We start from the raw sequence: 26,220 nt of genomic DNA on the forward strand, positions 1-26,220 counted from the left end.
GTATTTAGCTCTTTCATCCATGCTTGGACCAAGGAGGTGATGAGGTCAGGAGCCGAGTGGCTTTGATGGAACCCAAACTGGGCATCTGTAAGCAAGTTATTGCCAAGTAGGTGCTGCACAATGGCACTGCTGATGACACCTTCCATTACTTTGCTGATGATTGAGAGTAGACTGATAGGGCGGTAATTGGCTGGGTTGGATTTGTCCTGTTTCTTGTGTACAGGACATACCTGGCCAATTTTCCACATTGCTGGGGAGATGCCGGTGTTGTAAGACCATAAGACTAAGATATAGGAGTAGAAGTAGGCCATTCGGCCCATCAAGTCTGCTCTGCCATTCAATCATGGGCTGATCCAATTCTTCTAGTCATCCCCACTCCCCTGCCTTCACCCCATATCCTTTGATGCCCTGGCTAATCAAGAACATATCTATCTCTGCCTGAAATGCACCCAATGTCTCCACAGACGCTCATGGCAATAAATTCCACAGATTTACCACCCTCTGACTAAAGTAATTTCTCTGCACCTCTGTTCTAAATGGATGTCCTTCAATCCTGAAGTTGTGCCCTCTTGTCCTAGACTCCCCTACCATGCAAAATAACTTTGCCATATCTAATCTGTTCAGGCCTTTTAACATTCGGAATGTTTCTATGAGATCCCCCCTCATTCTGCTGAACTCCAGGGAAAACGGCCCAAGAGCTCCCAGACATTCCTCATACAGTAACCCTTTCATTCCTAGAATCATTCTTGTGGATCTTCTCTGACCCCTCTCCAATGTCAGTATATCCTTTCTTAAATAAGGAGCCCAAAACTGCACACAGTACTCCAAGTGTGGTCTCACAAGTGCCTTATACAGCCTCAACATCACATCCCTGCTCTTATATTCTATACCTCTAGAAATGAATGCCAACATTGCATTTGCCTTTTTCACAACCACTCAATCTGGAGGTTAACCTTTAGGGGATCCTGCACAAGGACTCAAGTTCCTTTGCATCTCTGCATTTTGAATTCTCTCCCCATCTAAATAATAGTCTGCCCGTTTATTTCTTCAACTAAAGTACATGGCCGTACTCTTTACAACATTGTATTTCATTTGCCACTTCTTTGCCTATTCTCCTAAACTATCTAAGTCTCTCTGCAGGCTCTCTGTTTCCATAACACTACCCACTCCTCCACCTATCTTCGTATTATCGGCAAATTTAGCCACAAATCCATTAACCCCATAGTCCAACTGGAACAGCTTGACTAGTGATGCAGCAAGTTCTGGAGCACAAGTCTTCAGGACTATTGCCAGGATTTTGTCTGGGTCCATAGCCTTTACAGTATCCAGTGCTCTCAGCTGTTTCTTGGTATCACGTGGAGTGAATCGGATTGGCTGCATTCTGACATCTGGGACGCTGGGGACTTCTGGAGGAGGCCGAGCTGGATCATCCACTCGGCACTTCTGACTGAAGATTGTTGTAAATGCCTCAGCCTCCTCTTTTGCACAGGTGTGCTGGGCTCCTCTGCCATTGAGGATGGGGGATATTTGTGGAGCCTCCTCCTCCAGCGAGTTGTTTGATTGCCCACCACCATTCATGGCTGGATGTGGCAGGACTACAGAACTTAGATCTGATCCGTTGGTTGTAGGACCACTTCTACTTGCTGCTTATGGTATCTGGCATGCAAGTAGTCCTGTACTGTGGTTTCATGTAACCCGTAATGAATGACTTAAATGAACAAGAGTGCTTAATCAACCAACATATATGTAAGATTACACAAATATTACTTAAATATTAAATACACAACACAAATGACTTACCAGCCTAGTATTTCCAATGGTGAGGATGAAGTCAAAGAATGGCTCTAAGCCAGCTTTTTGTGCTGGAGAGTTATCTTGGACCTACAAAAGAGGGAAAAGAAAATTAACACACAATAAAGGAGATACAGTATGGAAACAGGCCCACCAAGCCGATACCAAACATCGTTCACCTATTTATACTGGTCCTACATTAATATTATTTGTAATATGATTTACGGTATATATAGTTACAAATTTCTAGTATTTTAATGTTGTGAACTTAATTTATTCATCTAAGACTGCTGACCTCACTAACATGACAATCTGGTAGTTCTATGGCCATTACTATTGACCCTAACTTTTTACTTAATTGAATAGACAAGCAGTGTCATAGTGTGTATTCAGAGATACTCTTCTGCACACCAAAGTTCAAAAAGTTCTAAGTTTAAAGTAAAATTTGTTATCAGAGTACAAAAATGTCACCGCATACATCCCTGAGAGTCCTTTTCTGTGAGCACACTGAGCAAATGTATAGAACAGTAACGTAAACAGGATCAATGAACAACAAACTGTGCAAATACAATATAAATAAATAGAGATAAATAATGAGAGCATGAAATAACAAGATAGAGTCCTTAAAGTGAGATCATTGGCAGTGGGAACATCTCAATGGATGGGTAAGTGAGTGCTTAAGGATCCGAAGATGTTCAAGAGCCTGATGGTTGAGGGGTAGTAACCTCTCAGGGGAATGCCACGGAGACCAGGTTACTGGCACTGAGCATGGGTCCATGATACAGAATGGAAGAGGGAGAAGAGGGGAGCAGCAGTGATAGGTGACTCAATAGTCAGGGGAACAGACAGGAGATTCTGTGGACATGAACGGGACACCCAAATGGTATGCTGCCTCCCAGGTGCCAGGGTCAGGGATGTCTTGGATAGCATCCACAGCATTTTAGAGGGAGAGGGAGAGCAGCCAGATGTCTTGGTACATATTGGTACCAATGACATAGCAAAGAAAAACAAAGAGGCCCTGAAAACAGAATTTAGAGAGCTAGTCAGAAAGCTGACAAGCAGGACCTCCCGGGTAGCAATTTCTGGATTGCTGCCTGTGTCACGCACTAGTGAGGGTAGAAGCACGATGATTTGGCAGATTAATGCATGGCTGAGAAGCTGGTTCAGGAGGCAGGGCTGCAGGTTCTTGGATCATTGAGATCTCTCCTGGGGGAGGTACGACCTGCACAAAAGAAATGGATTGCACCTGAACCCAAGGAGGACCAATATTCTTGCAGGCAGGTTTTTAGAAATGTTGGGGAGGGGGATTGCAACTGGAGTGAAGGGACTCAGGATAGGATGGATGGTAAAAAAAGCAAAGGCAGCATGCAATCAGACTGTTAGGAAGAACAGGCAGATGATAGGACAAAATTGCAGCCAGCAGGGTGAGTACCAGTGCATTAGGGATGCAGAGACAAAAAGGGTAGCAAATACAGTACTTAGTGTTATATCTCAATTCACAGAGTGCAAGAAATATGGTGGATGATCTTGTTGCACTATTACAGATTGTCAAGTATGATGGTGTGGCTGAAGGATGGCTGAAGATTACATGTTGTATCGGAGGGATAGGAGCGTAGGCAAAACGGATGACGTGGCTCTGCTGTCAAAGAATAGCATCAAATCAGTAGAAAAACAGGATCAGAAGATGTTGAATCCTTGTGGGTTGAGAAAGAAACTGCAAGGGTAAAAGGACCCTGAGGGCAGTTGTATATATGCCTCCCAACAGTAGCTGGGATGTGAACCATAGATTACAACAGGAAATAGAAAAGGTGAGTCAAAATGGCAATGCTGTCACACTCATGGGAGATTTTAACATTCAATTGGGAAAATCAGGTTGATAATGGATCTCAAGAGAGTGAGTTTGTTGAATGCCTACGAGATGGCTTTTTAGAGCAGTTTGTCGTTGAGCCTACTAGGGGATTGCTATACTGGAGTGGGTGTTATGAAATGAACCGGAGGTGATTAGGGAGCTTAAGGTAAAAGAACTCCGAGGAGACAGTGATCACAATATGATTGTGTTCAACTTGAAATTTGATAGGGTGAAAGCAAAGTCTGATGTGGCAGTATTTCAGTGGAGTAAGGGAAATTACAGTGGTATAAGAGAGGAGTTGGCCAAAGTAAATTGGAAGGAGTTACTGGCAAGACAGCAATGGCATGAGTTTCTGGGAGAAATGAGGAAGGTGCAGGATAGATGTATTCCGAAAACGAAGAAATACTCAAATGGAAAAATAGTACAACCGTGGCTGACAAGGGAAGTCAAAGGTAATGTAAAAGCAAAAGAGAGGGCATACAACAAAGCAAAAATTAGTGGGAAGATAGAGGATTGGGAAGTTTTAAAAACCTACAGAGAGCAATTAAAAGAGTCATTAGGAGGGAAAAGATGAAATATGAAAGCAAGCTAGCAAACTATATCAAAGTGGATAGTCAAAACTTTTTCAAGTAGGTAATAAATGGGGGACATCACGTGATGACGTAGGATCGAGACGCAGGGACCCAGCTCTCCCGTAAAAAGTTAATAAATTAATGTTTAAATGAAGAAAAGTTAGTCAATACTTTCTAAAAGTTACTTATAAACGACTCCGGACTGTGTCAACCTATGCCTCAAGGAAGGAAGATGAAGAAAACTAATACCAGGAAGACTACGCAAGTTGGAACAAGAACAAGGCCCACGTCTACCGAGGAACCGCGGTCTCAGGTACATTATATCACGGTCTCAGGAACAGGAGACTGTGGCAACACTGGCCACTTCCAAAGGAAAAAACCATCGTGAACTGCGCAAACGCGAAGGATGGAGCATGCGCAAACGGGAGCAACAAGAACTACAAAGCCCAGCTACCACTGCAACTGAAAGTGATAGCGAATCGGAGGGAGAGTCAAATCTCTCGGAAGGATCAGATGAAGAAAGAGGTAAAAGTCCTTCTAGAAATATAGAAAAGACTTTGAGGCAAATAATGCGTAAATTAGACACATTAAAAGTAATTAAAAATAATCAAAAAATACTCAAAAAAAAATGACCAATATGGAGATTATGCTTGATAAAATGACAAAGAGACAGGAAAAAATGGAAAAAAAAATTACGGACTTGGAAACTACAACGGAAGACATGGTTGAAAGAATGGACAAAATGGAAAAGGAAAATACTGCTTGGACATCAGAAAGAAAACAATTTATGGAAAAAATTGATAAGCTTGAAAATCTCAGTAGACGAAATAATATTAAAATTGTTGGACTTAAAGAAGATATAGAAGGAGAAGATCCAATAAATTTTTTTCAAAAATGGATTCCTGAAAAATTGGAAATGGAAAGAGAAACTCCAATTGAGATTGAAAGGGTGCATAGATCTTTAAGGTCAAGACCTCGAGCTGATCAAAACCCACGATCAATTTTGATAAAATGCTTATGATACCAAGACAAAGAAAAGATCCTGAAGGCGGCTGTCCAAAGTGCTAAAAATAGAAATGGGCCATTGATGATAGCAGGGAAACCAGTTCTTTTTTACCCTGATATAAGTTACAACCTGTTGAAGAGAAAGAAGGAATTTAACCCAGCGAAAAAAGCCTTATGGGAAAAGGGTTATAAATTTACAATGCGTCATCCAGCAACACTGATAATTTTTTTGGAGGAGGGAAAATTTTTTTTTTCCGATTATCGAAAAGCGGAGGAGTTTGTACAAGAACTTCCATCTATTCGCTAATTACACATAGAGGCTTCCAAACGTAATGGATTAAAGATGAAGATAGACCCAAGGAACAGAAGTGATGGACATTTATGGATATTATAGAAGAGAAAAGCAAAATTTTAGAAATACTAAATGAGAATAGTATTTTTTTTTCTCTTCTTATACATATACTTTTTTATGTTGCGGGGGGGCTGGGGGGCTGTGGATCGGTTACTGTGGGATTCACGTGTGTAATCATGGCGGTTGCCATGACCCGTACAGCAGAGGGGGGTAATGTTGTGTCTTTTTTCCACAACATTAGTAGGGGGGTATTTTTTTTTTCCTTTATATTTTAATTTTTTTCTATCTTTTTGCCTGGATGATTGGTGGGGACACACATAGCAACATGGAGATTTTTATAAAGATTTCCCAGGATACCACGAAAGTGGAAAGATTAGATATATTATAGATTGGAGTAATATAATAAAAAAAAATGACTAATCTACTAAATTTTTAAAGTTTTAATGTTAATGGGCTTAATGGGCCAGTAAAAAGAAAAAGAATTTTAACATATATTAAAAAAAATGAGAACTCCGTGGAGCATGTGGGGATCTTCCAACATCCAGGCATTCCCTTTTTTTTACTTTCTTATTTTTTTAATAGGGATGTTAGGGGGGAGGGGTTAAGGGGAGGGGGGCTGGGTAACACTTTTTTTTTCATGCACATTTATTCTGTAACTATTTGAAAACAATAAAAAGTTTTTTTTAAAAAAAAAGTAGGTAATAAATAAAAGAAAGATGAGAGTGGAAAATGAGGCCGGAGAAATTATAACTGGGGACAAGGAGATGGTAGATGAACTAAATTAGTACTTTGCATCAGTATTCACTGTGGAAGACACCAGCAGTGTGCCAGGTGTTGAAGGGTGTGAGGGAAGAGAAGAGAGTCCAGTTACCATTACAAGAGAGAAGGTGCTCAAAAAGCTGGAAGACCGAAGGGTGCTTAAGTTACCCGGACCAGATGATCTGCACCCTAGGGTTCTGAAGGAGGTAGTGGTAGAGATTGTGGAGGCATTAGCAATGATCTTTCAGAAATCATTGGACTCTGGCATAGTTCCAGACGACTGGAAAATTGCAAATGTCACTCCACTGTTTAAGAAAGGAAATTATAGACCAGTTAGCCTGACCTCAGTGTTTGAGGAGATGCTGAAGTCAGTTGTTAACTATGAGATTATGGAGTATTTGGTGACACAGGACAAGATAGGTCAAAGTCAGCACAGCTTCTTTAAGGGAAATTCTTGCCTGATGAACCTGTTGGAATTCTTTGAGGAGATTACAAGTAGGGATGTTGTATATTTGGACTTTCAGAAGGCCTTTGACAAGATGCCTCACACAAATCTGCTTACCAAATTAAGAGCCCATGGTATTACAGAAAAGTTACTAGCATGGTTAGAGCATTGGCTGATTGGTGGGAGGCAGTGAGTGGGAATAAAAGGATGCTTTTCTGGTTGGGTGCCAGTGACTAGTGGTGTTCCACAGGGGTTGATGTTGGGACTGCATCTTTTTATGCTGTATATCTGAGCGCCCTCTTCTTTGTGGTGGCGTGTTGGGGAGGCAGCATTAAGAAGAGGGACGCCTCACGTCTTAATAAGCTGGTAAGGAAGGCGGGCTCTGTTGTGGGTAAAGTACTGGAGAGTATAACATCGGTAGCAGAGCGAAGGGCGCTGAGTAGGCTACGGTCAATTATGGAAAACCGTGAACATCCTCTACATAGCACCATCCAGAGACAGAGAAGCAGTTTCAGCGACAGGTTGCTATCGATGCAATGCTCCTCAGACAGGATGAAGAGATCAATACTCCCCAATGCCATTCCGCTTTACAATTCAACCGCGAGGAGTAAGATATGTTAAAGTGCCGGGGTTAGGACTCAATGTATTTAAGTAAACTACTTAAGAACTTTTTAAAAGCTATTATTAATGCTTTTTGAGAGGGTGATTTTAGATGCATATCATATTTTTTACTGAGTTAAGTATTGTATGTAATTAGTTTTGCTACAATAAGTGTATGGGACATTGGAAAAAATGCTGAATTTCCCCATGGGGATGAATAAAGTATCTATCTATCAATGATTTAGATGATGGAATAGATATCTTTGTTGTCGTATTTGTAGATGATATGAAGATTGGTGGAAGGACAGGTAGTGTTAAGGAAACAGGAAGGCTGCAGAAGGACTTAGATTAGGAGAATGGGCAGGAGAGTGGCAAATGAAATACAATGTTGGAAAATGGAGAAGGCTCACAAAGATGATTCTGGGAATGAAAAGATTATCATATGAGGAATGTTTGATGGCTCTGGGTCTGTACTCACTGGAATTCAGAAGAATGAGGGGGATCTCATTGAAACCTTTTGAATGTTGAAAGGCCTAGACAGTGTAGATGTGGAAAGGATGTTTCCCATTGTGGGGACGTCTAGGACAAGAGGGCACAGCCTCAGGATAGAGGGGCATCTATTAAAAAAAGAGTTGTGGAGAAATTTTGTTAGCCAGAGGGTAGTGAGAGGTTGATAGATTTTTGTTTGGACATGGCATCAAAGGTTACGAGGAGAAGGCTGTGGTGTGCAGCTGAGGAGGGGAGAAAAGGATCAGCCATAATTGCATGGTGGAGCAGACTTGATGGGCCAAATGGCCTAATTCTGCTTTTAGGTCTTCTGGTCTTCTTGAACCAGGTGGTGCAAGTCCTGAGGCATTTATATCTTCTACCTGATGGCAGCAACGAAAAAAAGAACATGGGCTGGGTCTTTGATGACGGTTACTGCTCTTCTATGTCACTGTTTTCTACCACTGTTCTAACACATGGTTTTCTGAGTTACTGTTGCATTCTGGACAGCTTGAACCAGTCTGGCCACTCACCTTTAACCTCCCTCATTAACAAGGTGTTCTTGCCTACAGAACTGCTGGATGATTTTTTTTGTTTTGTTTTTCACTCCATTCTCTGTAAACTCTACAGACTGTTGTGTGTAAAAATCCCAGGAGATCAGCAGTTTCTGAGATACTCAAACCACCCATCTGGTGTCAACAATCATTCCACATTAAAGTTACTTACACCATATTTCTTCCCCATCCTGATGTTTGGTCCGAATAACAACTGAACCTCTTGGCCATGTCTGCATGCTTTTATGTACTGAGTTGCTGCCTGATAATTAGCTGAATAGTTTTTTGCATTAACAAGCAGGTGTACAGACATACCTGATAAAGTAGCCACTGAGTGTATAATTACAAATTTCTGGCTACTTTTTAATAATTCATTTTGTGAACTTATTTTATTCATCCAAGACCATTAACCTCACTAGAAGATCAATCTGGTAGCTCGATGGTTATTATTATTAATCCTAACTCGTTCTTTAAATGAATATAAATCTCCAGTTGCAGACTTGAATCTACAATGCCAAAGGATCAGGGCAAAACCATTTATGCTATAGTAGCCTTCCCCCTTTACAGAGAGACGTACATACTCCATGAATTGGATAGGTTCATGACTGAGATTAATTGGCATTTAAAACATGGGGAGTCATGAAATATGGGGACTGGGAAAGAAAGGTGGGCAAAGGCAAAGAGATCAGAGAAAAGACAAGGCAATAACAACCAGGGTTTGACAGGAAGGAACATAGTGTACAAACACAAGGATGCACCTAGAAATATCAAGAAGGGGGAAAAGGGAAAAATACAATGTTAAAGGCTCTTTATCTGAATGCATGTCACAGTAACAACTATTTTAAACAAATTTAGCGCACAAGTAGACATAATGGGAATGATCCAAAGGTCATTAAGAGATGTGGTACAAAGTGACAATGGCTGAGAACTAGATGTTCTTGAGTACTTGACATTTCAGAAGCATTAAAAAAATCAAAGGATTAACATTGGTGCAGTGCAGATGAGTGGCTGATGCAGACTCAGTGGGTGTAAAGGCTTATTTCCCTTTTCTATTGCTCATGACTCAGGAAAAATACAAAAGGAGGTGGGTACCACTGTTAGAGAAAGGATGAGAGCGTGGAATGAGCAGCCAGTGGAAGTGGTGGATTCCGGTTCAAGTTAAAGAGAAATTGGATAGGTACATGGATGGGACAGATATGGAGGGCTATGGTGCGTGCATGTGTAGGTCGATGGCAGAAGGCAGATTAATAAATTGGCATGGACTAGACGAGCTGAAGGGCTTGTTCCTGTGCTGTAGTGTTCTAAATCAATGAAGTAGAAATAAATTACCTTGGTTCAGAATATCAAGATGATGAATCAGATTGGGTGGAGAAGATAAACAGCAAGGGAAAGAACTCTGTAGTGCTAATCTAAAGTAGTGGTAGTGCAATCACTCGAGTCAAGTACAATATTCTTCTAGGGGGTTGTCTATTGGTGGGTTCTCAAGTAGCTGGTAATCTATCAAACGAAGGATAAGTTAAAAATAGGAGCTTGTAAGGAATAATTGTGGGTGACTTTAATTTTCACAGAAAGACAAAATTGAAGAAGTATCCTGACTGGTTGCATCGTGGTCTAGAAGGGCCACTCAAATGTGAAGAAAGAGGCTGCAGAGAGAACAGTGGACTCTGCCCAATACATCACATCTTTCTCCACTATCTGCAACTTCTATCATCAGCGATCTCCACCATCTGGCCCACTCCATCTCTTCATGACTACCATTGGGCAGGAGGTACAGAAGCCTGAAGTCACACACCATCAGGTTCAAGAACAACTACTTCCCTTCAACTAACTGACAAAGCACTAATCAAAGCAACAGCAAAGCCGCACTATGACCACTTTGCACTATAATGTACTTTTTACCAATTACCCTTATTTGTCACAGGTACATCAAAATATACTGTGCAATGCATTGTTTAGGTTAATGACCAATGCAGTCCGAGAATTGTCCTGGGGGCAGCCTGCAAGTGTTGCCATGCTTCCGGCAGCATCATGGCATGTCCACAACTCCCTAGACCTAATGCTGACTGTATGTCCTTGAAAAGTGTGAGGAAACCGCAGCACTTGGAGGAAACCCATGCGGTCAAACAGATCGGTCACATCAAGTTAGTAATGGAAACCTCAAGATGAATTCAGGGGAACGTCACGTGATGATGTAGGATTGAGACGTGGGAATCCAGCTCTCCCGTAAAAAATTAGTAAATTAATGTTTAAGTGAAGAAAAGTTAGTAAATACTTTCTAAAAGTTACTTATAAACTACTCCGGATTGTTTCAAACTATGCCTCATAAACAGAAGATGAAGAAAACTATTACCTTGAAGACAATGCAAGCTGGAACAGAATCAAGGCCCGCTGCTATGAGAGAACCGCGGGCTCAAGTACTTTTTACCTCCGGCAATACAGAACAGGAAACTGCGGCAACATCAACCATTTCTAAAGAAAAAGACCAACAAGAACTGCGCAAACGTGAAGGAAGGAGCATGCGCAAACGCGAGCAACCTGAACTACAAATCCCAGTTACGATTGAAAGCGGAAGCGAAAGTGAATCTGAGGTAGATTCAGATTCTCTGGATAAATCAGACGAAGATGGAGGTAAAAGTTTTTCTAGAAATATAGAAAAACTTTGATGCAAATAATGCGTAAATTAGAAAAAATAAACGCATTAAAAGAAATCAAAAAAGATATGAAAAATATGCAGATTATGTTTGATAAAATGATAAAAAGACAGGACAAAATGGATAACAGAATTACAGACTTGGAAGTCACAACGGAAGACATGGTTGAAAGAATGAATAAAATGGAAGATAATATCTCTGCCTGGACATCAGAAAGAAAACAATTGTTGGAAAAAGTGGATAAGCTTGAAAATTTTAGCAGACGAAACAATATTAAGATTGTTGGACTTAAAGAAGATATAGAAGGAGAAGATCCAATAAAATTTTTTCAAAAGTGGATCCCTGAAAACTTGGAAATGGAAGAAGGAACTCTAATTGAAATTGAAAGGGCTCATAGAGCCCAAGATCAAGACCTCAAGCTTATCAAAATCCACAATCAATTTTGATAAAATGCTTAAGATATCAAGATAAAGAAAAGATCCTGAAGGCGGCTGCCCAATGTGCCAGAAAGAGAAAAGGGCCATTGATGATAGAAGGGAAAGCAGTTCTTTTCTATCCTGATATAAGTTATAACCTTTTGAAGAGAAAGAAGGAATTTAACCCAGTGAAAAAAGCTTTATGGGAAAAGGGTTATAAATTCATAATGCATCACCCAGCAACATTGATAATTTTTTTGGAGGATGGAAGAAGAAGATTTTTTAACCGATTATCGAGAAGCAGAAGAGTTCGCACAAAAACTCCCAAATATTCGCTAACTACACATAGAGATTTCAAAACATAATGGTTTAAAGATGAAGACAGGGACAGTGAATGGAATTGATGGACATTTAAGGAAGATACAGGGGGAGAAAGGCAAAATTTGAGAAATATTAATTGAGAGTAGTTATTTATTTATTTATTCTTCTCATATACCGTAGATGTCGGATTATAAGCCGCTACTTTTTTCCCACATTTTGAACAGCTTTGAACACTGCGGCCTTTACTACGGTGCAGCTAATGCATGATTTTTTTTCAGGCCGCCAGAAACATTTTGCCTCGTAACAGTAGACCAATAAAATTGATGAGTAGTTCACAGAGGTCCAATGAAATTGTAAGATAAATCAAGCGCACTTTCACAATTAAATTATTGTAAATCAGTCATTTGTACTCACCCTCATCAACATGGAAAACACTCGAAGAAAAGCATTGTGCTGCCTTTATGGCAGGTATTTAGTTTATAATATTTTCGCTTAGTAATTCATTTTCTAGTTAAAGTTAGAAGTGTTTTAACTATATTTGTTTTCTGTACTACATCGCGGGATGCTATGACGTCACACCCGGTTTCGCCGCGTCTTGTGGGAAATAAACGGTTTGCGATAAACGGGAAGGCAGGGGCAAGCAGCGGAGCGGCATTAGATCTGAGCGAACGCTGCTTTTAAGTTAAAGGCGATCAATAACTTTTCCTGGTAGGCTGCAGTATATATATTTTTTACCAGTAGTTAGGAGATATTGGAATGTTGTTCAGTAAAAAAGTATACGCAACGTATATTTAAAAGTAGCCGCGTTACAGGCACGGTTCGAAAAAAAGCATTTGCAATATGTATTTGTTTATGTTACCATATGGATTTAATTAAAAGTTAAAAAATCCTCACGTGTAATATCTTTCTGTGTAAATATCTCATATTACAACGTGGGACACCTGCGGCCGAAAATCTGGTGCGGCCTAAAATCCGGTGCGGCCTGTACAAGTACAAAATTGATTTTCTTTCTAAAATTAGAGCCAGCGGCTTTTAATCAGGTGCGCTCTGTAGTGCGAAATCTACGGTATATACTTTTTTATGTTGCGGGGGAGCTTTGGATCGATTGCTACAGGATTCACGTGTGTAATCATGGCAATTGCCATGACCCGTACAACAGAGGGGGGTAATGTTGTGTTCTTTTTTATCCACAACATTAGTAGGGGGGTATTTTGTTTTCTTCTTTATAATCTATTTTTCTTCTATCTTTCTTTCTTTGCCTGGATGATCGGTGGGGACACATATAGCAACATGGAGAATTTTAAAAAGACTCCCCAAGGTACCACGAAAGTTGAAAGATTAGGTATTATTATAAATTGGAGTAACCCAATTAAAAATAATGACTAATTTACTGAATTTTTAAAGTTTTAATGTTAATGGGCTTAATGGACTGGTGAAAAGAAAAAGAATCTTAACATACATTAAGAAAATGAAAATAGATATAGCTTTTTTACAAGAAACACACTTAACAGAGATAGAACATCAGAAATTAAAAAGAGATTGGGTTGGAAATGTTATTGCGGCTTCATTTAACTCAAAGGCAAGAGGAGTTGCAATTTTGGTTAATAAAAATTTACTAATTAAAATACAAAACGTATTAATTGATTCGGCAGGGAGATATGTAATTATACATTGTCAATTTTTTTCACAACTATGGACTCTTATGAATATTTATGCACCAAATGAAAATGATGTAAAATTTATACAAGAGGTCTTTTTGAATTTGGCTAACACACATGACAAAATATTAATAGGTGGAGATTTTAACTTTTGTCTAGATCCAGTTTTAGATAGATCAACAAAGGTTGTCACAAAATCAAAAATAGCAAAATTAACTTTATCATTGATGAAAGATTTAAATTTGATTGATATATGGAGAAGAATTAACCTAAAAGAAAGAGATTATTCATTTTATTCAAATAGACACAAAACTTATTCAAGGATAGATTTTTTCCTATTAACAATCAATATTCAAGACAGAGTGAAAAATATGGAATATAAAGCAAGAATATTGTCAGATCATTCTCCTTTGATAATGACAATGATAATGATAGATAAAGAGGAATCAATTTATAGATGGAGATTTAATTCAATATTATTAAAACGTCAAGGTTTTTGTGATTTTATGAAAAAGCAGATTCAGTTTTTTTTAGATACAAATTCACATTCAGTTGATGATAAATTTATAATTGTGGGAAGCAATGAAGGCATATTTGAGAGGTCAGATAATAAGTTATACTTCTAAAATTAAGAAGGAATATATGATAGAAATAGATCAATTGGAAAAAGAGATTACAAAATTAGAAAAAGAATCTCAAAGATATATGACGAAGAAAAACGAAGACAACTTGTTAACAAGAAGTTACAATATAATACACTTCAGACATAACGAACAGAAAAAGCAATTATGAGAACTGAACAGAGATATTATGAACTAGGTGAAAGATCACATAAGGTTCTTGCTTGGCAGTTATAAACAGACCAGACTTCTAAAACGATAAATGCAATTCGAACAAGAGTAAATAAAATTATTTATAAACCTTTAGAAATTAATGAAACTTTGAAGAATTTTTATTCCGAACTGTATAAATCAGAATCACAAAATGATAATGTCAAGATAGAAAGGTTTTTATCACAAATAACTCTTCCAAAATTGAATTCGGAAGAACAGAAGGGATTAGATATGCCTTTTACATTAAAAGAGGTTGAAGAAGCTCTAGGATTATTTCAAAGTAATAAATCCCCAGGAGAAGATGGTTTTCCGCCCGAATTTTATAAAAAGTTTAAAGATTTATTAATTCCTCCATTTATGGAGTTAATACACCAAGCGGAAAGAATGCATAAACTTCCAGAATCTTTTTCGACAGCTATTTTAATAGTATTGCCATAAAAAGATAGAGATCTTTTAAAGCCAACATCATATAGACCTATTTCTTTGTTAAACACTGACTATAAAATAATAGCAAAAATTTTATCTAACAGATTATCTAAATACTTACCAAAATTAGTACATATGGATCAAACAGGATTTATTAAAAATAGACAATCGGCAGATAATGTAACTCGGTTATTTAGCATAATTCATTTGGCACAAAAGAGGGAGGAAATGAGTGTGGCAATTGCTTTAGATGCAGAAAAAGCATTTGATAGATTGGAATGGGATTTTTTATTTAAGGTATTGGAAAAATATGGATTAGGAGTATCCTTTATAAAATGGATTAAAACCTTAAATACTAATCCCAAAGCTAAAGTAGTGACAAATGGTCAAATTTCAACACCATTTCAGTTAACAAGGTCAACTAGGCAAGGTTGTCCATTATCACCTGCTTTATTTGAGTTGGTGATAGAACCATTAGCTGAATTAATTAGAATGGACCCAGATATTAAGGGTTTCAGAGTTAACCAGGAGGAATACAAGATTAACTTATTTGCTGATGATGTTCTGCTTTATTTAACAAACCCATTGTACTCGTTGCGTAAATTATCCTCTAGATTAGAAGAATATGGGAAAATATCAGGCTACAAAATAAATTGGGATAAAAGTGAAATTTTACCTCTTACTAAAGGAGATTATAGTCAATGTTGATTAATAACTCATTTTAGATGGCCGATAAACGGTATAAAATATTTAGGTATAAGAGTTGATAATGATATAAAGAACTTATATAAATTAAATTATTTACCATTATTGAAAAAAATTCAAGATCTTGATAAATGGATGATATTACCAATAACATTAGTAGGTAGAGTAAATACTGTAAAAATGAATATATTCCCTAGATTACAATACTTATTCCAATCACTACCAATACAACTACCCCGGAAGTTTTTTCAAGAGTTAAATAAATATGTGAGGAAGTTCCTTTGGAAAGGTAAGATGTCAAGAATATCGTTGGAAAAATTGACATGGAAATTTGATCTAGGAGGGTTACAACTTCCAAATTTTAAGAATTATTATAAAGCAAATCAACTTAGATTTATTGCATCTTTTTTTGATAAAGATAAACCAGCATGGATTAGAATAGAACTAGATAAAATAGGAGAAAATACACAAGATGATTTATATATAAATGGGAATCTAAATGGATACGGGAAAAGAAAGAATCTCCTATATTAAAACATTTGATTGATTTATGGAATAAAATAAATGTTGATGATGAAATAAGGAATTCTTTATTAGCAAAGAAATCTTTAATTCAAAATAGACTTACTCCTTTTACAATGGATAATCAACTTTTATATAATTGGTTTCAAAAAGGGATTAGATATATAGGAGATTGTTTTGAAGGAGGTATATTAATGTCATTTGATCAATTAAAGAATAAATATAAAATAACAAACACTCTTTTTTGTTACTTCTAATTAAGGGCTTATTTAAGAGTAAAATTGGATCAAACAATGTTATTGCCGAAATCTAATGAAATAGAAACTTTAATTCAAAAAGGAAAAACTAAAAAATTTATTTCTTGTATGTATAGTTTGATTCAAAAACAGGCAATTAAACAAGGAATCCATAAGTCAAGACAAAAATGGGAAACTGACTTGAATATTAAAATTGAAGAAACAAATTGGTCAAGACTATGTCTTGTTACTATGACAAATACAATAAACGTCCGGTTAAGATTAGTGCAATATAATTTTTTACATCAATTATATATTACACCACAAAAAATAAATAAATTAAACCCAAATTTATCTGATCAGTGTTTCCGATGTAACCAAGAAATTGGTACTTTTTTACATTCTACTTGGTCTTGTTCTAAAATTCAACCTTTTTGGACAAATTTAAGAGTTTTACTGGAACACAACTTCCGCATAACCCAATATTATTTTTATTAGGTGATATTGAAGGGATAAAACCGAAACCCAAATTGAATAAGTATCAGAAAGAATTCATAAAAATTGCACTGGCAGTAGCCAAAAAGGCTATTGCAGTTACTTGGAAATCGGATTCATACTTAAGTATAGATTGTTGGAAGAATGAAATTTCCAGCTGTATTCCACTTGAAAAAATTACTTATAATTTAAGAGATAAATATGAAACATTTTTGAAAATTTGGCACCCTTATTTACAAAAGACAGGATTAAATATATAGGTGCTCCGAAGATAAAATAATTGGTTATTTGGGGAAAGAAATAAATATATATACTAAAGTTATTATGAACTCTGTGGAGCATGTGGGGATCTTCCGATATCCAGGCATTCTTTCTTTCTTTCTTTTTTCTTTTTCTTTTTCTTTTCTTCTATAGGGATGTTGGGGGGGGAGGGGTTAAGGGGAGGGGGAAGGGTAGACAATTTTTTTTCTTTCTGTAATCATTTGAAAACTCAATAAATAAAAAAAAAATGAATTCAAAGAGCATCTTCAAGACTATTTCATAGAACGAAGGAATAGGGTAATTGAAGACCTCACTGTAGAGCAGGGGTTCCCAACCTGGGGTGCATGGACCCCTTGCTTAATGGTATTGGTCTATGGCATAAAAAGGTTGGGCACCCCTGCTGCAAAGGATCCTCTGAAGAGTGATTATAATCTGAATATACAGCTTCATTATGTCTGAACAAGATAGGCCTTGGCCCAAAACATCAACTGCTTATTCCTTTCCATGGATGCTGCCTGACCTGCTGCGTTCCTCCAACATTTTGTGTGTGTTACTCTGGATTTCCAGCATCTGACGAATCTCGTGTTTATAATTAGCTCACAGTGCAAGTTTCAGACCTTAAATAACTACAAAGGGACGAATACAAAGTTTGCAAATGCAGACTGGGAAAACAGATTAACAGGTAATGTCTGCGGATATAGTGACAGAATCAAGAGTTAATACAGGCAAGTGGCATTGAGGTAAAACATTAACACAATGTTATTAAATGGGGGAACTGGTGCTAGAGGCCATACAAATTACATTGGCTTCTCTTTTTGGGATCTGAGCACCATTGGCAAGGCAAAGATTTATAGGCAAGGTGGTGATGAGATATCTCTAGAATCACTAACTAGTTTATCACATACTGAGATGAAGAGAAAATCTTTGAAGATGGTGTAAAGATTGTTTTAATAGCTAGATAGCGCTTTCAAGAAGTGAGCTTGCAGTATTATGTCAGTAGTTTTCCACTCCTCCTTCAGTAGTCCACGAAGGTCAAGGTTGATATGCTTCTGCCCTAGTTCTGTGTGTCTTGAGATGGTGGATGCAACCACCATGAGACCCAAAGATACCATCACTGGGGGAAGTGCCTGAGAAGTGGGTGGGTCACTTGGGAGGCAGTGAACTCCTGCTATTCTTGCTGAAACTTCTCAGCGCATTCCACAAAAGGATGTGAGGTTCTCGGTGTTGGATATTGCTCATTTGCAGTTATCAGAGATAAGCATTCTCAGGAGTTGCCATGAGAAGACAGACTGACATACTTTATTGATCCCGAGGGAAATTGGGTTTCGTTACAGCCGCACCAACCAAGAATAGTGAAGAAATATAGCAATATAAAACCATAAATAATTAAATTATATTAAGTTAATCATGCCAAGTGGAAATAAGTCCAGGACCAGCCTATTGGCTCAGGGTGTCTGACACTCCGAGGGAGGAGTTGTAAAGTTTGATGGCCACAGGTAGGAATGACTTCCTATGATGCTCAGTGTTACATCTCGGTGGAATGAGTCTCTGGCTGAATGTACTCCTGTGCCTAACCAGTACATTATGGAGTGGATGGGAGACATTGTCCAAGATGGCATGCAACTTGGACAGCATCCTCTTTTCAGACACCACCGTCAGAGAGTCCAGTTCCACCCCCACAACATCACTGGCCTTACGAATGAGTTTGTTGATTCTGTTGGTGTCTGCTACCCTCAGCCTGCTGTCCCAGCACACAACTGCAAACATGATAGCACTGGCCATCACAGACTCGTAGAACATCCTCAGCATCGTCTGGCAGATGTTAAAGGAGCTCAGTCTCCTCAGAGAGCTTTAGAAAGATTTTGAATTGTTTCCTCTGTCCTCCTGGTAATGTTTTGCCAGGTGGAGCTCAGAGAAGAGTACCTGTTTTGGAAGACTGGTACTGGACCAGTGGAACCACCAACATCCTATGGACCCACTTTCAACAACTCTACAACTCATGATCTCAGTATTATTTACTTTTTTTTGCACATTAGTTGTTTATCAGTCTTTGTGTGTAGTTTTTCATTGATTCTATTGTATTTATGTTTTATTATGAATGCCTGCAAGAAAGTGAATCTCTTCAAGATTAAAAAAAAGGAGGGCAAATGTGCCCATCTACACTGGGAAAAATCAGTGGTGGAGACAGTCAAATTATTTAAACTGCTGGGTGTTAACACATCAGAGGCCCAGCACATATCATAGATGCAATCACAAGGGAAGCCCCCTAGCTCGTTTACTTTCTTTTCTACTGTTGAAAGTATCCTGACTGGTTGCATCATTGTCTGATACGGCAGTTTGAATGTGAAGGACGAAGCTGCAGAGAGAGAGGACTCTGCCCAATATATCATGGATATCGTTCTCCACTTTGGTACGTCTCTAGAGGAGGGGCTGCCACAAGAAGGCAACAACTATCATTAGAGCTCCTCACCACCCAAGCTATAGCATTTTTCAAAGCTACCATCGAGGAGGACATATACAAGCCTAAAGTCTCACAGCACCAGGTCAAGAACAGCAACTTCTCGCCAACCATTTGACAAAACCCTAATCAATACAGCAGAGGAGCACTTTGCACTACAATGCACATTTACTATGTACCGTAGTGTAAATTAGCTTTATTTGTTACATGTACATCAAAACATACAGTGAAATACATTGTTCGCATCAACAACTAACCCAGTCCAAGGATGTGCTGGAGGCAGCCTGCAAGAGTCGCCGTGCTAATGACACTGTTCTGTAGCAAGCTCACAACTTACTAAGCCTCACCTGTATATCTTTGGAATATGGACAGAAACCAGAGAACCCGGAAGAAATCCACGCAGTCACAGGGAGAACGTACAAGCTCCTTGCAGGTGAAAATTGAACCCCAACCACTAGCACTAAAAATCTCTGCACCAACTGCTACGTGAAAGCACCATACTATGTGACCATACTTTTAAAAAAAATTCTAATTGTGTTTTTGCTTGTAAAAATGTGTATAATTTATGTTTTTTGTATTAATACTGCTGATGTGGCCATGATACTGCTGCAAGCAAGTTTTTCATACATGTTCTTGTGCAGATGACACTAAACTGGCCTGGCATCAGCGCTAGAGAGGTTAGCACTGGGTCACGTACCTCGTGTCTAGAATACTGACCAACCTTGAATGAGTCGAACCAGCTAACCTCAGTTAGTTCTGCTGCTGATGCACAACCTTCTCGAAACCACCTGCCAGCTCTCCCAGCAACACTCACAACCCAGGCACCAGCACACATCCATAAACATCACTGACCAAGCAAGAGGACACAAGAAAGTCCTTATCATCTGTGCCACATCAGTGGGAGATGAATCATGAATGCAGCACCTGAGCTAGGGCCATACGATATAGAAGCAGAATTGGGCCATTCAGCCCATTGAATCTGTTCCACCATTCAATCACGACTGATTTTTTTTCCAGTCCCTTTGTCCTGCCTTCTCCCTGTAATCCCTAACCCCCCTACCAATAAGGAAACTATCAATCTCTGCCTCCACTGATTCATCACACTGGGTGAAGAAATTCCTCAGCTCAGTTCTAAAGGGCCATCCCTTTATTCGGATTCTAGAATCTCCTACGAATGGAAATGTCCTCTCCGCATCAAGTCTGTCCAAACCATCTACATCCAGCTGGTTTCAATGACATCTCCCTCATCCTTCTGAACTCCATCTAGATAGGCCCAGAGATATCAAATGTTCCTCATATGTGAAACCTTTCATTCTTCTGTCTTGATGACACAAAGATTGGGGGTGTTGTGGATGGTGTGGAGGGCTGTCAGAGGTTGCAGCGGGACATCGATAGGATGCAAAACTGGGCTGAGAAGTGGCAGATGGAGTTCAACCCGGATAAGTGTGAGGTCAAATATGATGGCAGAATATAGTATTGATGGTAAGATTCTTGGCAGTGTGGAGGATCAGAAGGATCTTGGGGTCCAAGACCATAGGACACTCAAAGCGGCTAAGCAGGTTAACTCTGTGGTTAAGAAAGCATATGGTACAATGGCCTTCATCAACCATGGGATTGCATTCAAGAACCAAGAGGTAATGTTACAGCTATATAGGACCCTGGTCAGACCCCACTTGGAGTACTGTGCTCACTTCTGGTCACCTCACTACTGTGGAAACTATAGAAAGGGTGCAGAGGAGATTTACAAGGATGTTGCCTGGATTAGGGAGCATGCCTTATGAGAATAGGTTGAGCGAACTTGGCCTTTTCTCCTTGGAGTGATGGAGGATGAGAGGTGACTTGATAGAGGGGTATAAGATGATGAGAGGCATTGATTGTGTGCATAGTTAGAGGCATTTTAACCCAAAGAGCTAAAATGGCTAACGCGAGAGGGCACAGTTTTAAGGTGCTGGAGACTAGGTACAGAGGAGATGTCAGGGGTAATTTTTTTTTTAAAAACGCAGAGAGTGGTGAGTGCGTGGAATGGGCTGTGGCAATGGTGGTGGAGGCAGATACGATAGGGTCTTTTAAGAGGCTCCTGGATAGGTATATGGAGCTTAGAAACATAGAGGGCTATGAGTAACTCTAGGTAATTTCTAAACTAAGTACATGTTCGGCACAGTACTGTGGGCTGAAGGGCCTGTATTGTGCTGTAGGTTTTCTGTGTTTCTATGTTCCGGATCATCCTCTGGATCCTCGCCGGGGCAGCACATTCTTCCTTAGGAAGAAGGGGCCCAAAACTGCTCACAATTGTCCAAATGCAGTCTGACCATCACCTCATAAATCCTCAGCAGTACCTCCTTGCCTTTATATTCTAGTTCTCTCAAAATAAGTAGTAACAGTGCCTTTACCTTCTCTCGACTCAACCTGCAAACTAACTCTGAGGAAGTCCTGAAAAGGGACACCCAAGTTCTTTTCCACCTTGGATTTCTGAAACTGACAGAATAATCTCTATCAGAAACCACCAACGCTGATTCTCCACGAGCACTTCATGCTCCACTGCCTCAGGTCAGCCAGTCACTGCCCAGTTCAAAATCCTGCGAGAAGTGTGGTTCCCTGGGCTCTATTCTGTGCAAAATGACCATTACTGTATTCCTTCCTGTTTTAATCTTTCAAAAGTACCCTTTGAACAGAAGTTGACTTCAGGTCGTACAGACAAAATCCTACTTTTATTTTCCTCTGTTACATGTTGCATTCCATCACACTCCACTGCAGTACTGTGCAAATATATATAGACAGATATATATATATATATATATAGGCAGATATATGGGGTGCATCACACTTTTGCACAGGACTGTAGAAATTTTATGTATTACATCATACTGCTGCAAAAAAAATTCATAACGTATGTGAATGATGATACACCTGATTCTGATATGGGTCTCTACTGTGGACTGAGAGTGGGAAAGGGGGCAGGGAGAGGGGAATCGTGGTTGGGAAATGGGGAAGGGAGAGGGAAGCACCGGAGAGACATTCTGTAATGATCAATAAACCAATTGTTTGGAATCAAATAACCTTGCCTGGTGTCTCAGGGCTAGGTGTGTCTGCACCCATGCCACACACACCCCTCACCGCCCCCAGCACTCCTTCTCCGCCACCTGTCCCACACCCTCCCACGGTGCTCCAACCCTCGCCATTGCCAAAATCCTCTGCTTCCACCAGATTTACAAATTTACAAACTCTCTCCACTCCACATTGACAAATACAGTACTGAGCAAAGAGTATTATGAAGTCTAGCACTTCAAACTGCCTTTATCTATTGAAACCTCAGCTCCTGGCCAATCCTTGACACAGTATTTGTTTATTTACTGAGATACAGCGCGGAATAAGCCCTTCACGCCGCATTGCCCAGCGATCCCCGATTTAACTCTAGCCTAATCACGGGACAATTTACAATGACCAATTAACCTAATAATTAATACATGGGAGTAAACCAGATCACCTGGAGAAAACCCATGTGCTGATAGGGAGAACGTACAAACTAAGAGGGAAATGTAGTTGATTTCTTATGTAGAGGGATCAGAAGTGGAGAGACTGAGCAACTTCAAGCGTCACAATGTCAATATCTCTGAGGACCTGACCTGGATGCAACATATCGATGCAGCTATAAAGAAGGCAAGACGGTGGCTATATTTCATTGGGAGTTTGAGGAGATTTGGTTTGTCAACTAAAACACTCGAAAACTTTGACAAATATACTGTGGAAAGCATTCTGACAGGCTGCATCACCATGAGGTATGCGGCAGAGATGGGGTGGCTTCTGCGCAAGATTGAAATAAGCTGTAGAAATTTGTGAAATTCGTTAACTCCATGGTGGGTATTAGTCTCTGTAGTATCCAAAACATTTTCAAGGAGCAGTGCCTTAGGATTTCCACCACCCAGGGCATGCCCTCTTCACAACGTTACTGTCAGGAAGGAAGGAGAGAAGCCTGAAGGCACACACTCAATGATTCAGGGATAGTTTCTTCCCCTCTGCCATATAATTTCTGAATGGATATTGAACCCATGAACACTACCTCACTACTTTTTTAATTTTTATACTTGCACTGCCTATTTAATGTAACTACTTAATACACATATAGAAACATAGAAAACCTACAGCACAATACAGACCCTTCGGCCCACAAAGTTGTGCTGAACACGTCCCTACCTTAGAAATTACTAGGCTTACCTATAGCCCTCTATTTTACTAAGCTCCATGTACCTATCTAAAAGTCTCTTAAAAGACCCTATTGTATCCACCTCCACCACTGTTGCCAGCAGCCCATTCCACGCACTCACCACTCTCTGTGTAAAAAACTTACCCCTGACATCTCCTCTGTACCTACTCCCCAGCACCTTAAACCTGTGTCCTCTTGTGGCAACCATTTCAGCCCTGGGAAAAAGCTTCTGACTATCCACATGATCAATGCCTCTCATCATCTTACACACCTCTATCAGGTCACCTCTCATCCTCCTTTGCTCACTGAACCTGTTCTCATAAGGCATGCTCCCCAATTCAGGCAACATCCTTGTAAATCTCCTCTGCACCCTTCCTATGGCTTCCACATCCTTCCTGTAGTGAGGCAACCAGAATTGAGCACAGTACTCCAACTGGGGTCTGACCAGGGTCCTCTATAGCTGCAATATTAGCTCTCGGCTCCTAAATTCAATCCCACGGTTGATGAAGGCCAATGCACCATACGCCTTCTTAACCACAGAGTCAACCTGCCCTGCTTTGAGCATCCTATGGACTCAGACCCCAAGATATATCCTTTATGTAACGAGTTTTTTCTTTATATTTAGTTATCAAGTATTACAGTGTACTGGTGCCATAAAATTAACAAACTTCACAACATATACCAGTGATAATTAAATCTGATTCTGAATTGGATATCCATTGATATGACACTACAATAGGATTAATACAAAGAAAGTAATGGAATATAAGTAGCTCTAGCAACATGGGTATAAAGTTTGTGAAAGGACAGGAAGCATAAGGTAGAAGTTTTTCAGATCAGAGAGGAGATGCGAAAGGTTTGTACTGAGATCACTGCTTGGCCTTGGATACGCAGGTAAAAGTTTAAAAACTGCAAATGACAGTTTGCAGGACAGGATGACAATTTCATGTAATAGTTGACTAATTGGGCTCATCTACTTAACCGATTCAACTTGCTCTGCTTTCTATAATAGAAGCCACATCAACAGAGTGCCTCCACCACTCAGGCTTCTTTCTCACTATATTAAACATTTTTAAATAAATTCACCAATACGAACGTTCCCACATCAACCAGAAACTATTTATAGAGACCACAAAACAAAAGTTAGCTTAGGTACTTGGAAACAGTCTATAAATGAAAACTGCAACCTGTTAGCTACAGGTTATATTTCATAATGTATGTAGCTTAGCTGGCACAAAGCTCGCGCTTGTTGAATCTTTACCGAGTTGGAAGGAAAGAAACGTTTTGTAGAAAGCTTATACGGAAAGCAGCAAAACTCAAACAAACTTTTAATTTGTTTGAGCAAGATTAATGAGGGGTCGCTGGGTGCAGGGACCGACAGCGGTCCGGGCTCCCCCCAGCCGCTGGTCTACCATGACCCGGCCTCTGTCAGCTGCCACGCCGGCACTCCTCCCACCCCTGTCCGCGGAAGGTTCCTCCGCCACCCCCTCCCGCAGCACCGGTCCAAGCTCCCTCTTACCCACCCCGTGGACGTGGAAACCCTCGTTGCCCCCACTGGGGATGTCAGTGCTCTGAGAACCGCCCATCGTCGCTTCAGTTCCCCGCTCCGAGCCCCAGCTTCACCAAGACATGGAGCGCTCCTCCCACGGTAGCGCCACCCTCCCGCCTCGGTCCTCCCACTGTAGCTCACCCCCCCGCCGTCTAGGTCCTCCCGCGGTAGCGCCCCCTTCTGCTCCGACCCTTCCACGGCAGCGTTCCCTCCCGTCTTGGTCCTCCCGCAGTAGCCCCCAACCCTCTCCCCTGCCTCAGTCCTCCCGTCTCTGAGAGTGTGTCTTCTAAATGGGAGTAGTGTTTTTTTATTTTTGTTTTTTGGAATATAAGTGCACCATATGATGCTTCGTGTTTACGGATTGTTTGAATATGTTTGCCCCCTAAAGGCACCGAAACTCGAATGTTTACATTCCGCTGATTAACGATAAGGAGGAACTCGTTGACACAGCTAATGTGTTCGATTTTTACATTGTCAAACCAACACATAGAGAAGTTCTAATTAAAAATCGCCCTGGACCACTAACTCGCTTTCACTGATTTTCACAGATGTTACCTGAGTCAGTGCAGAGTTTTATGCTTCGACTAAACCGTGGCTGCGCTCGAAGGTAAAAAGACCAAAAACAGTTCGTGCAAAAGCAAAATGGAGTGGGTACTGGGAAACTGAAATTTTAAAAAAGCACAGAAAATGCTAGAAATAGCTTTTTTCCCCATGTTCTGTTTGGAGTTCAGGCGTGAAATAGAGGATTTTAAAATTAGTAAGGGCATCACAGGAGGGAAGAATAACGATAGGAAACAACTTTCTTTGACACAACGACATGATTCCAAAATATACATCGAGTTGGATTGGAGGTATTCAAGTTTCCCGGCGGCCTGACCCTCTGCTGCGAGACAATGGAGCGACGCGCAGCTAAATCACGACAGCTGGGTACCGCCGGTTGTTGCCGACTCGTTAACATGCCCAATAACTGGCGTGGTACCTGCAGCTTCGTCATCCTGGTGTTAATTATACTCATAATCATTACTTATTATTACTTCTTTTTTCTTTTCTTTTTCTAGCGGCAGGAATTAAAGGG

At 39.9% G+C, this 26,220-nt stretch overlaps 1 protein-coding gene across 1 annotated transcript in view; it reads right to left on the reverse strand.

Annotated features, from left to right (window-relative positions):
• gorasp1b (golgi reassembly stacking protein 1b) overlaps window positions 1-25,252 on the reverse strand; it is a 60,624-nt gene extending 35,372 nt beyond the window's left edge. Inside the window, exons 1-2 of the mRNA XM_073054982.1 lie at window positions 25,120-25,252; window positions 1,801-1,881 (exon numbers count right to left, since the gene is read on the reverse strand). Of these exons, the coding sequence (XP_072911083.1) occupies window positions 1,801-1,881; window positions 25,120-25,182 (144 nt within the window). The 5' untranslated portion in view covers window positions 25,183-25,252. The remainder of the gene's footprint in view (window positions 1-1,800; window positions 1,882-25,119) is intronic.
• Window positions 25,253-26,220: the final 968 nt, after the last annotated feature.

The sequence above is a fragment of the Hemitrygon akajei genome, chromosome 8, assembly GCF_048418815.1.
Source record: "Hemitrygon akajei chromosome 8, sHemAka1.3, whole genome shotgun sequence".
NCBI lineage: Eukaryota > Metazoa > Chordata > Chondrichthyes > Myliobatiformes > Dasyatidae > Hemitrygon > Hemitrygon akajei.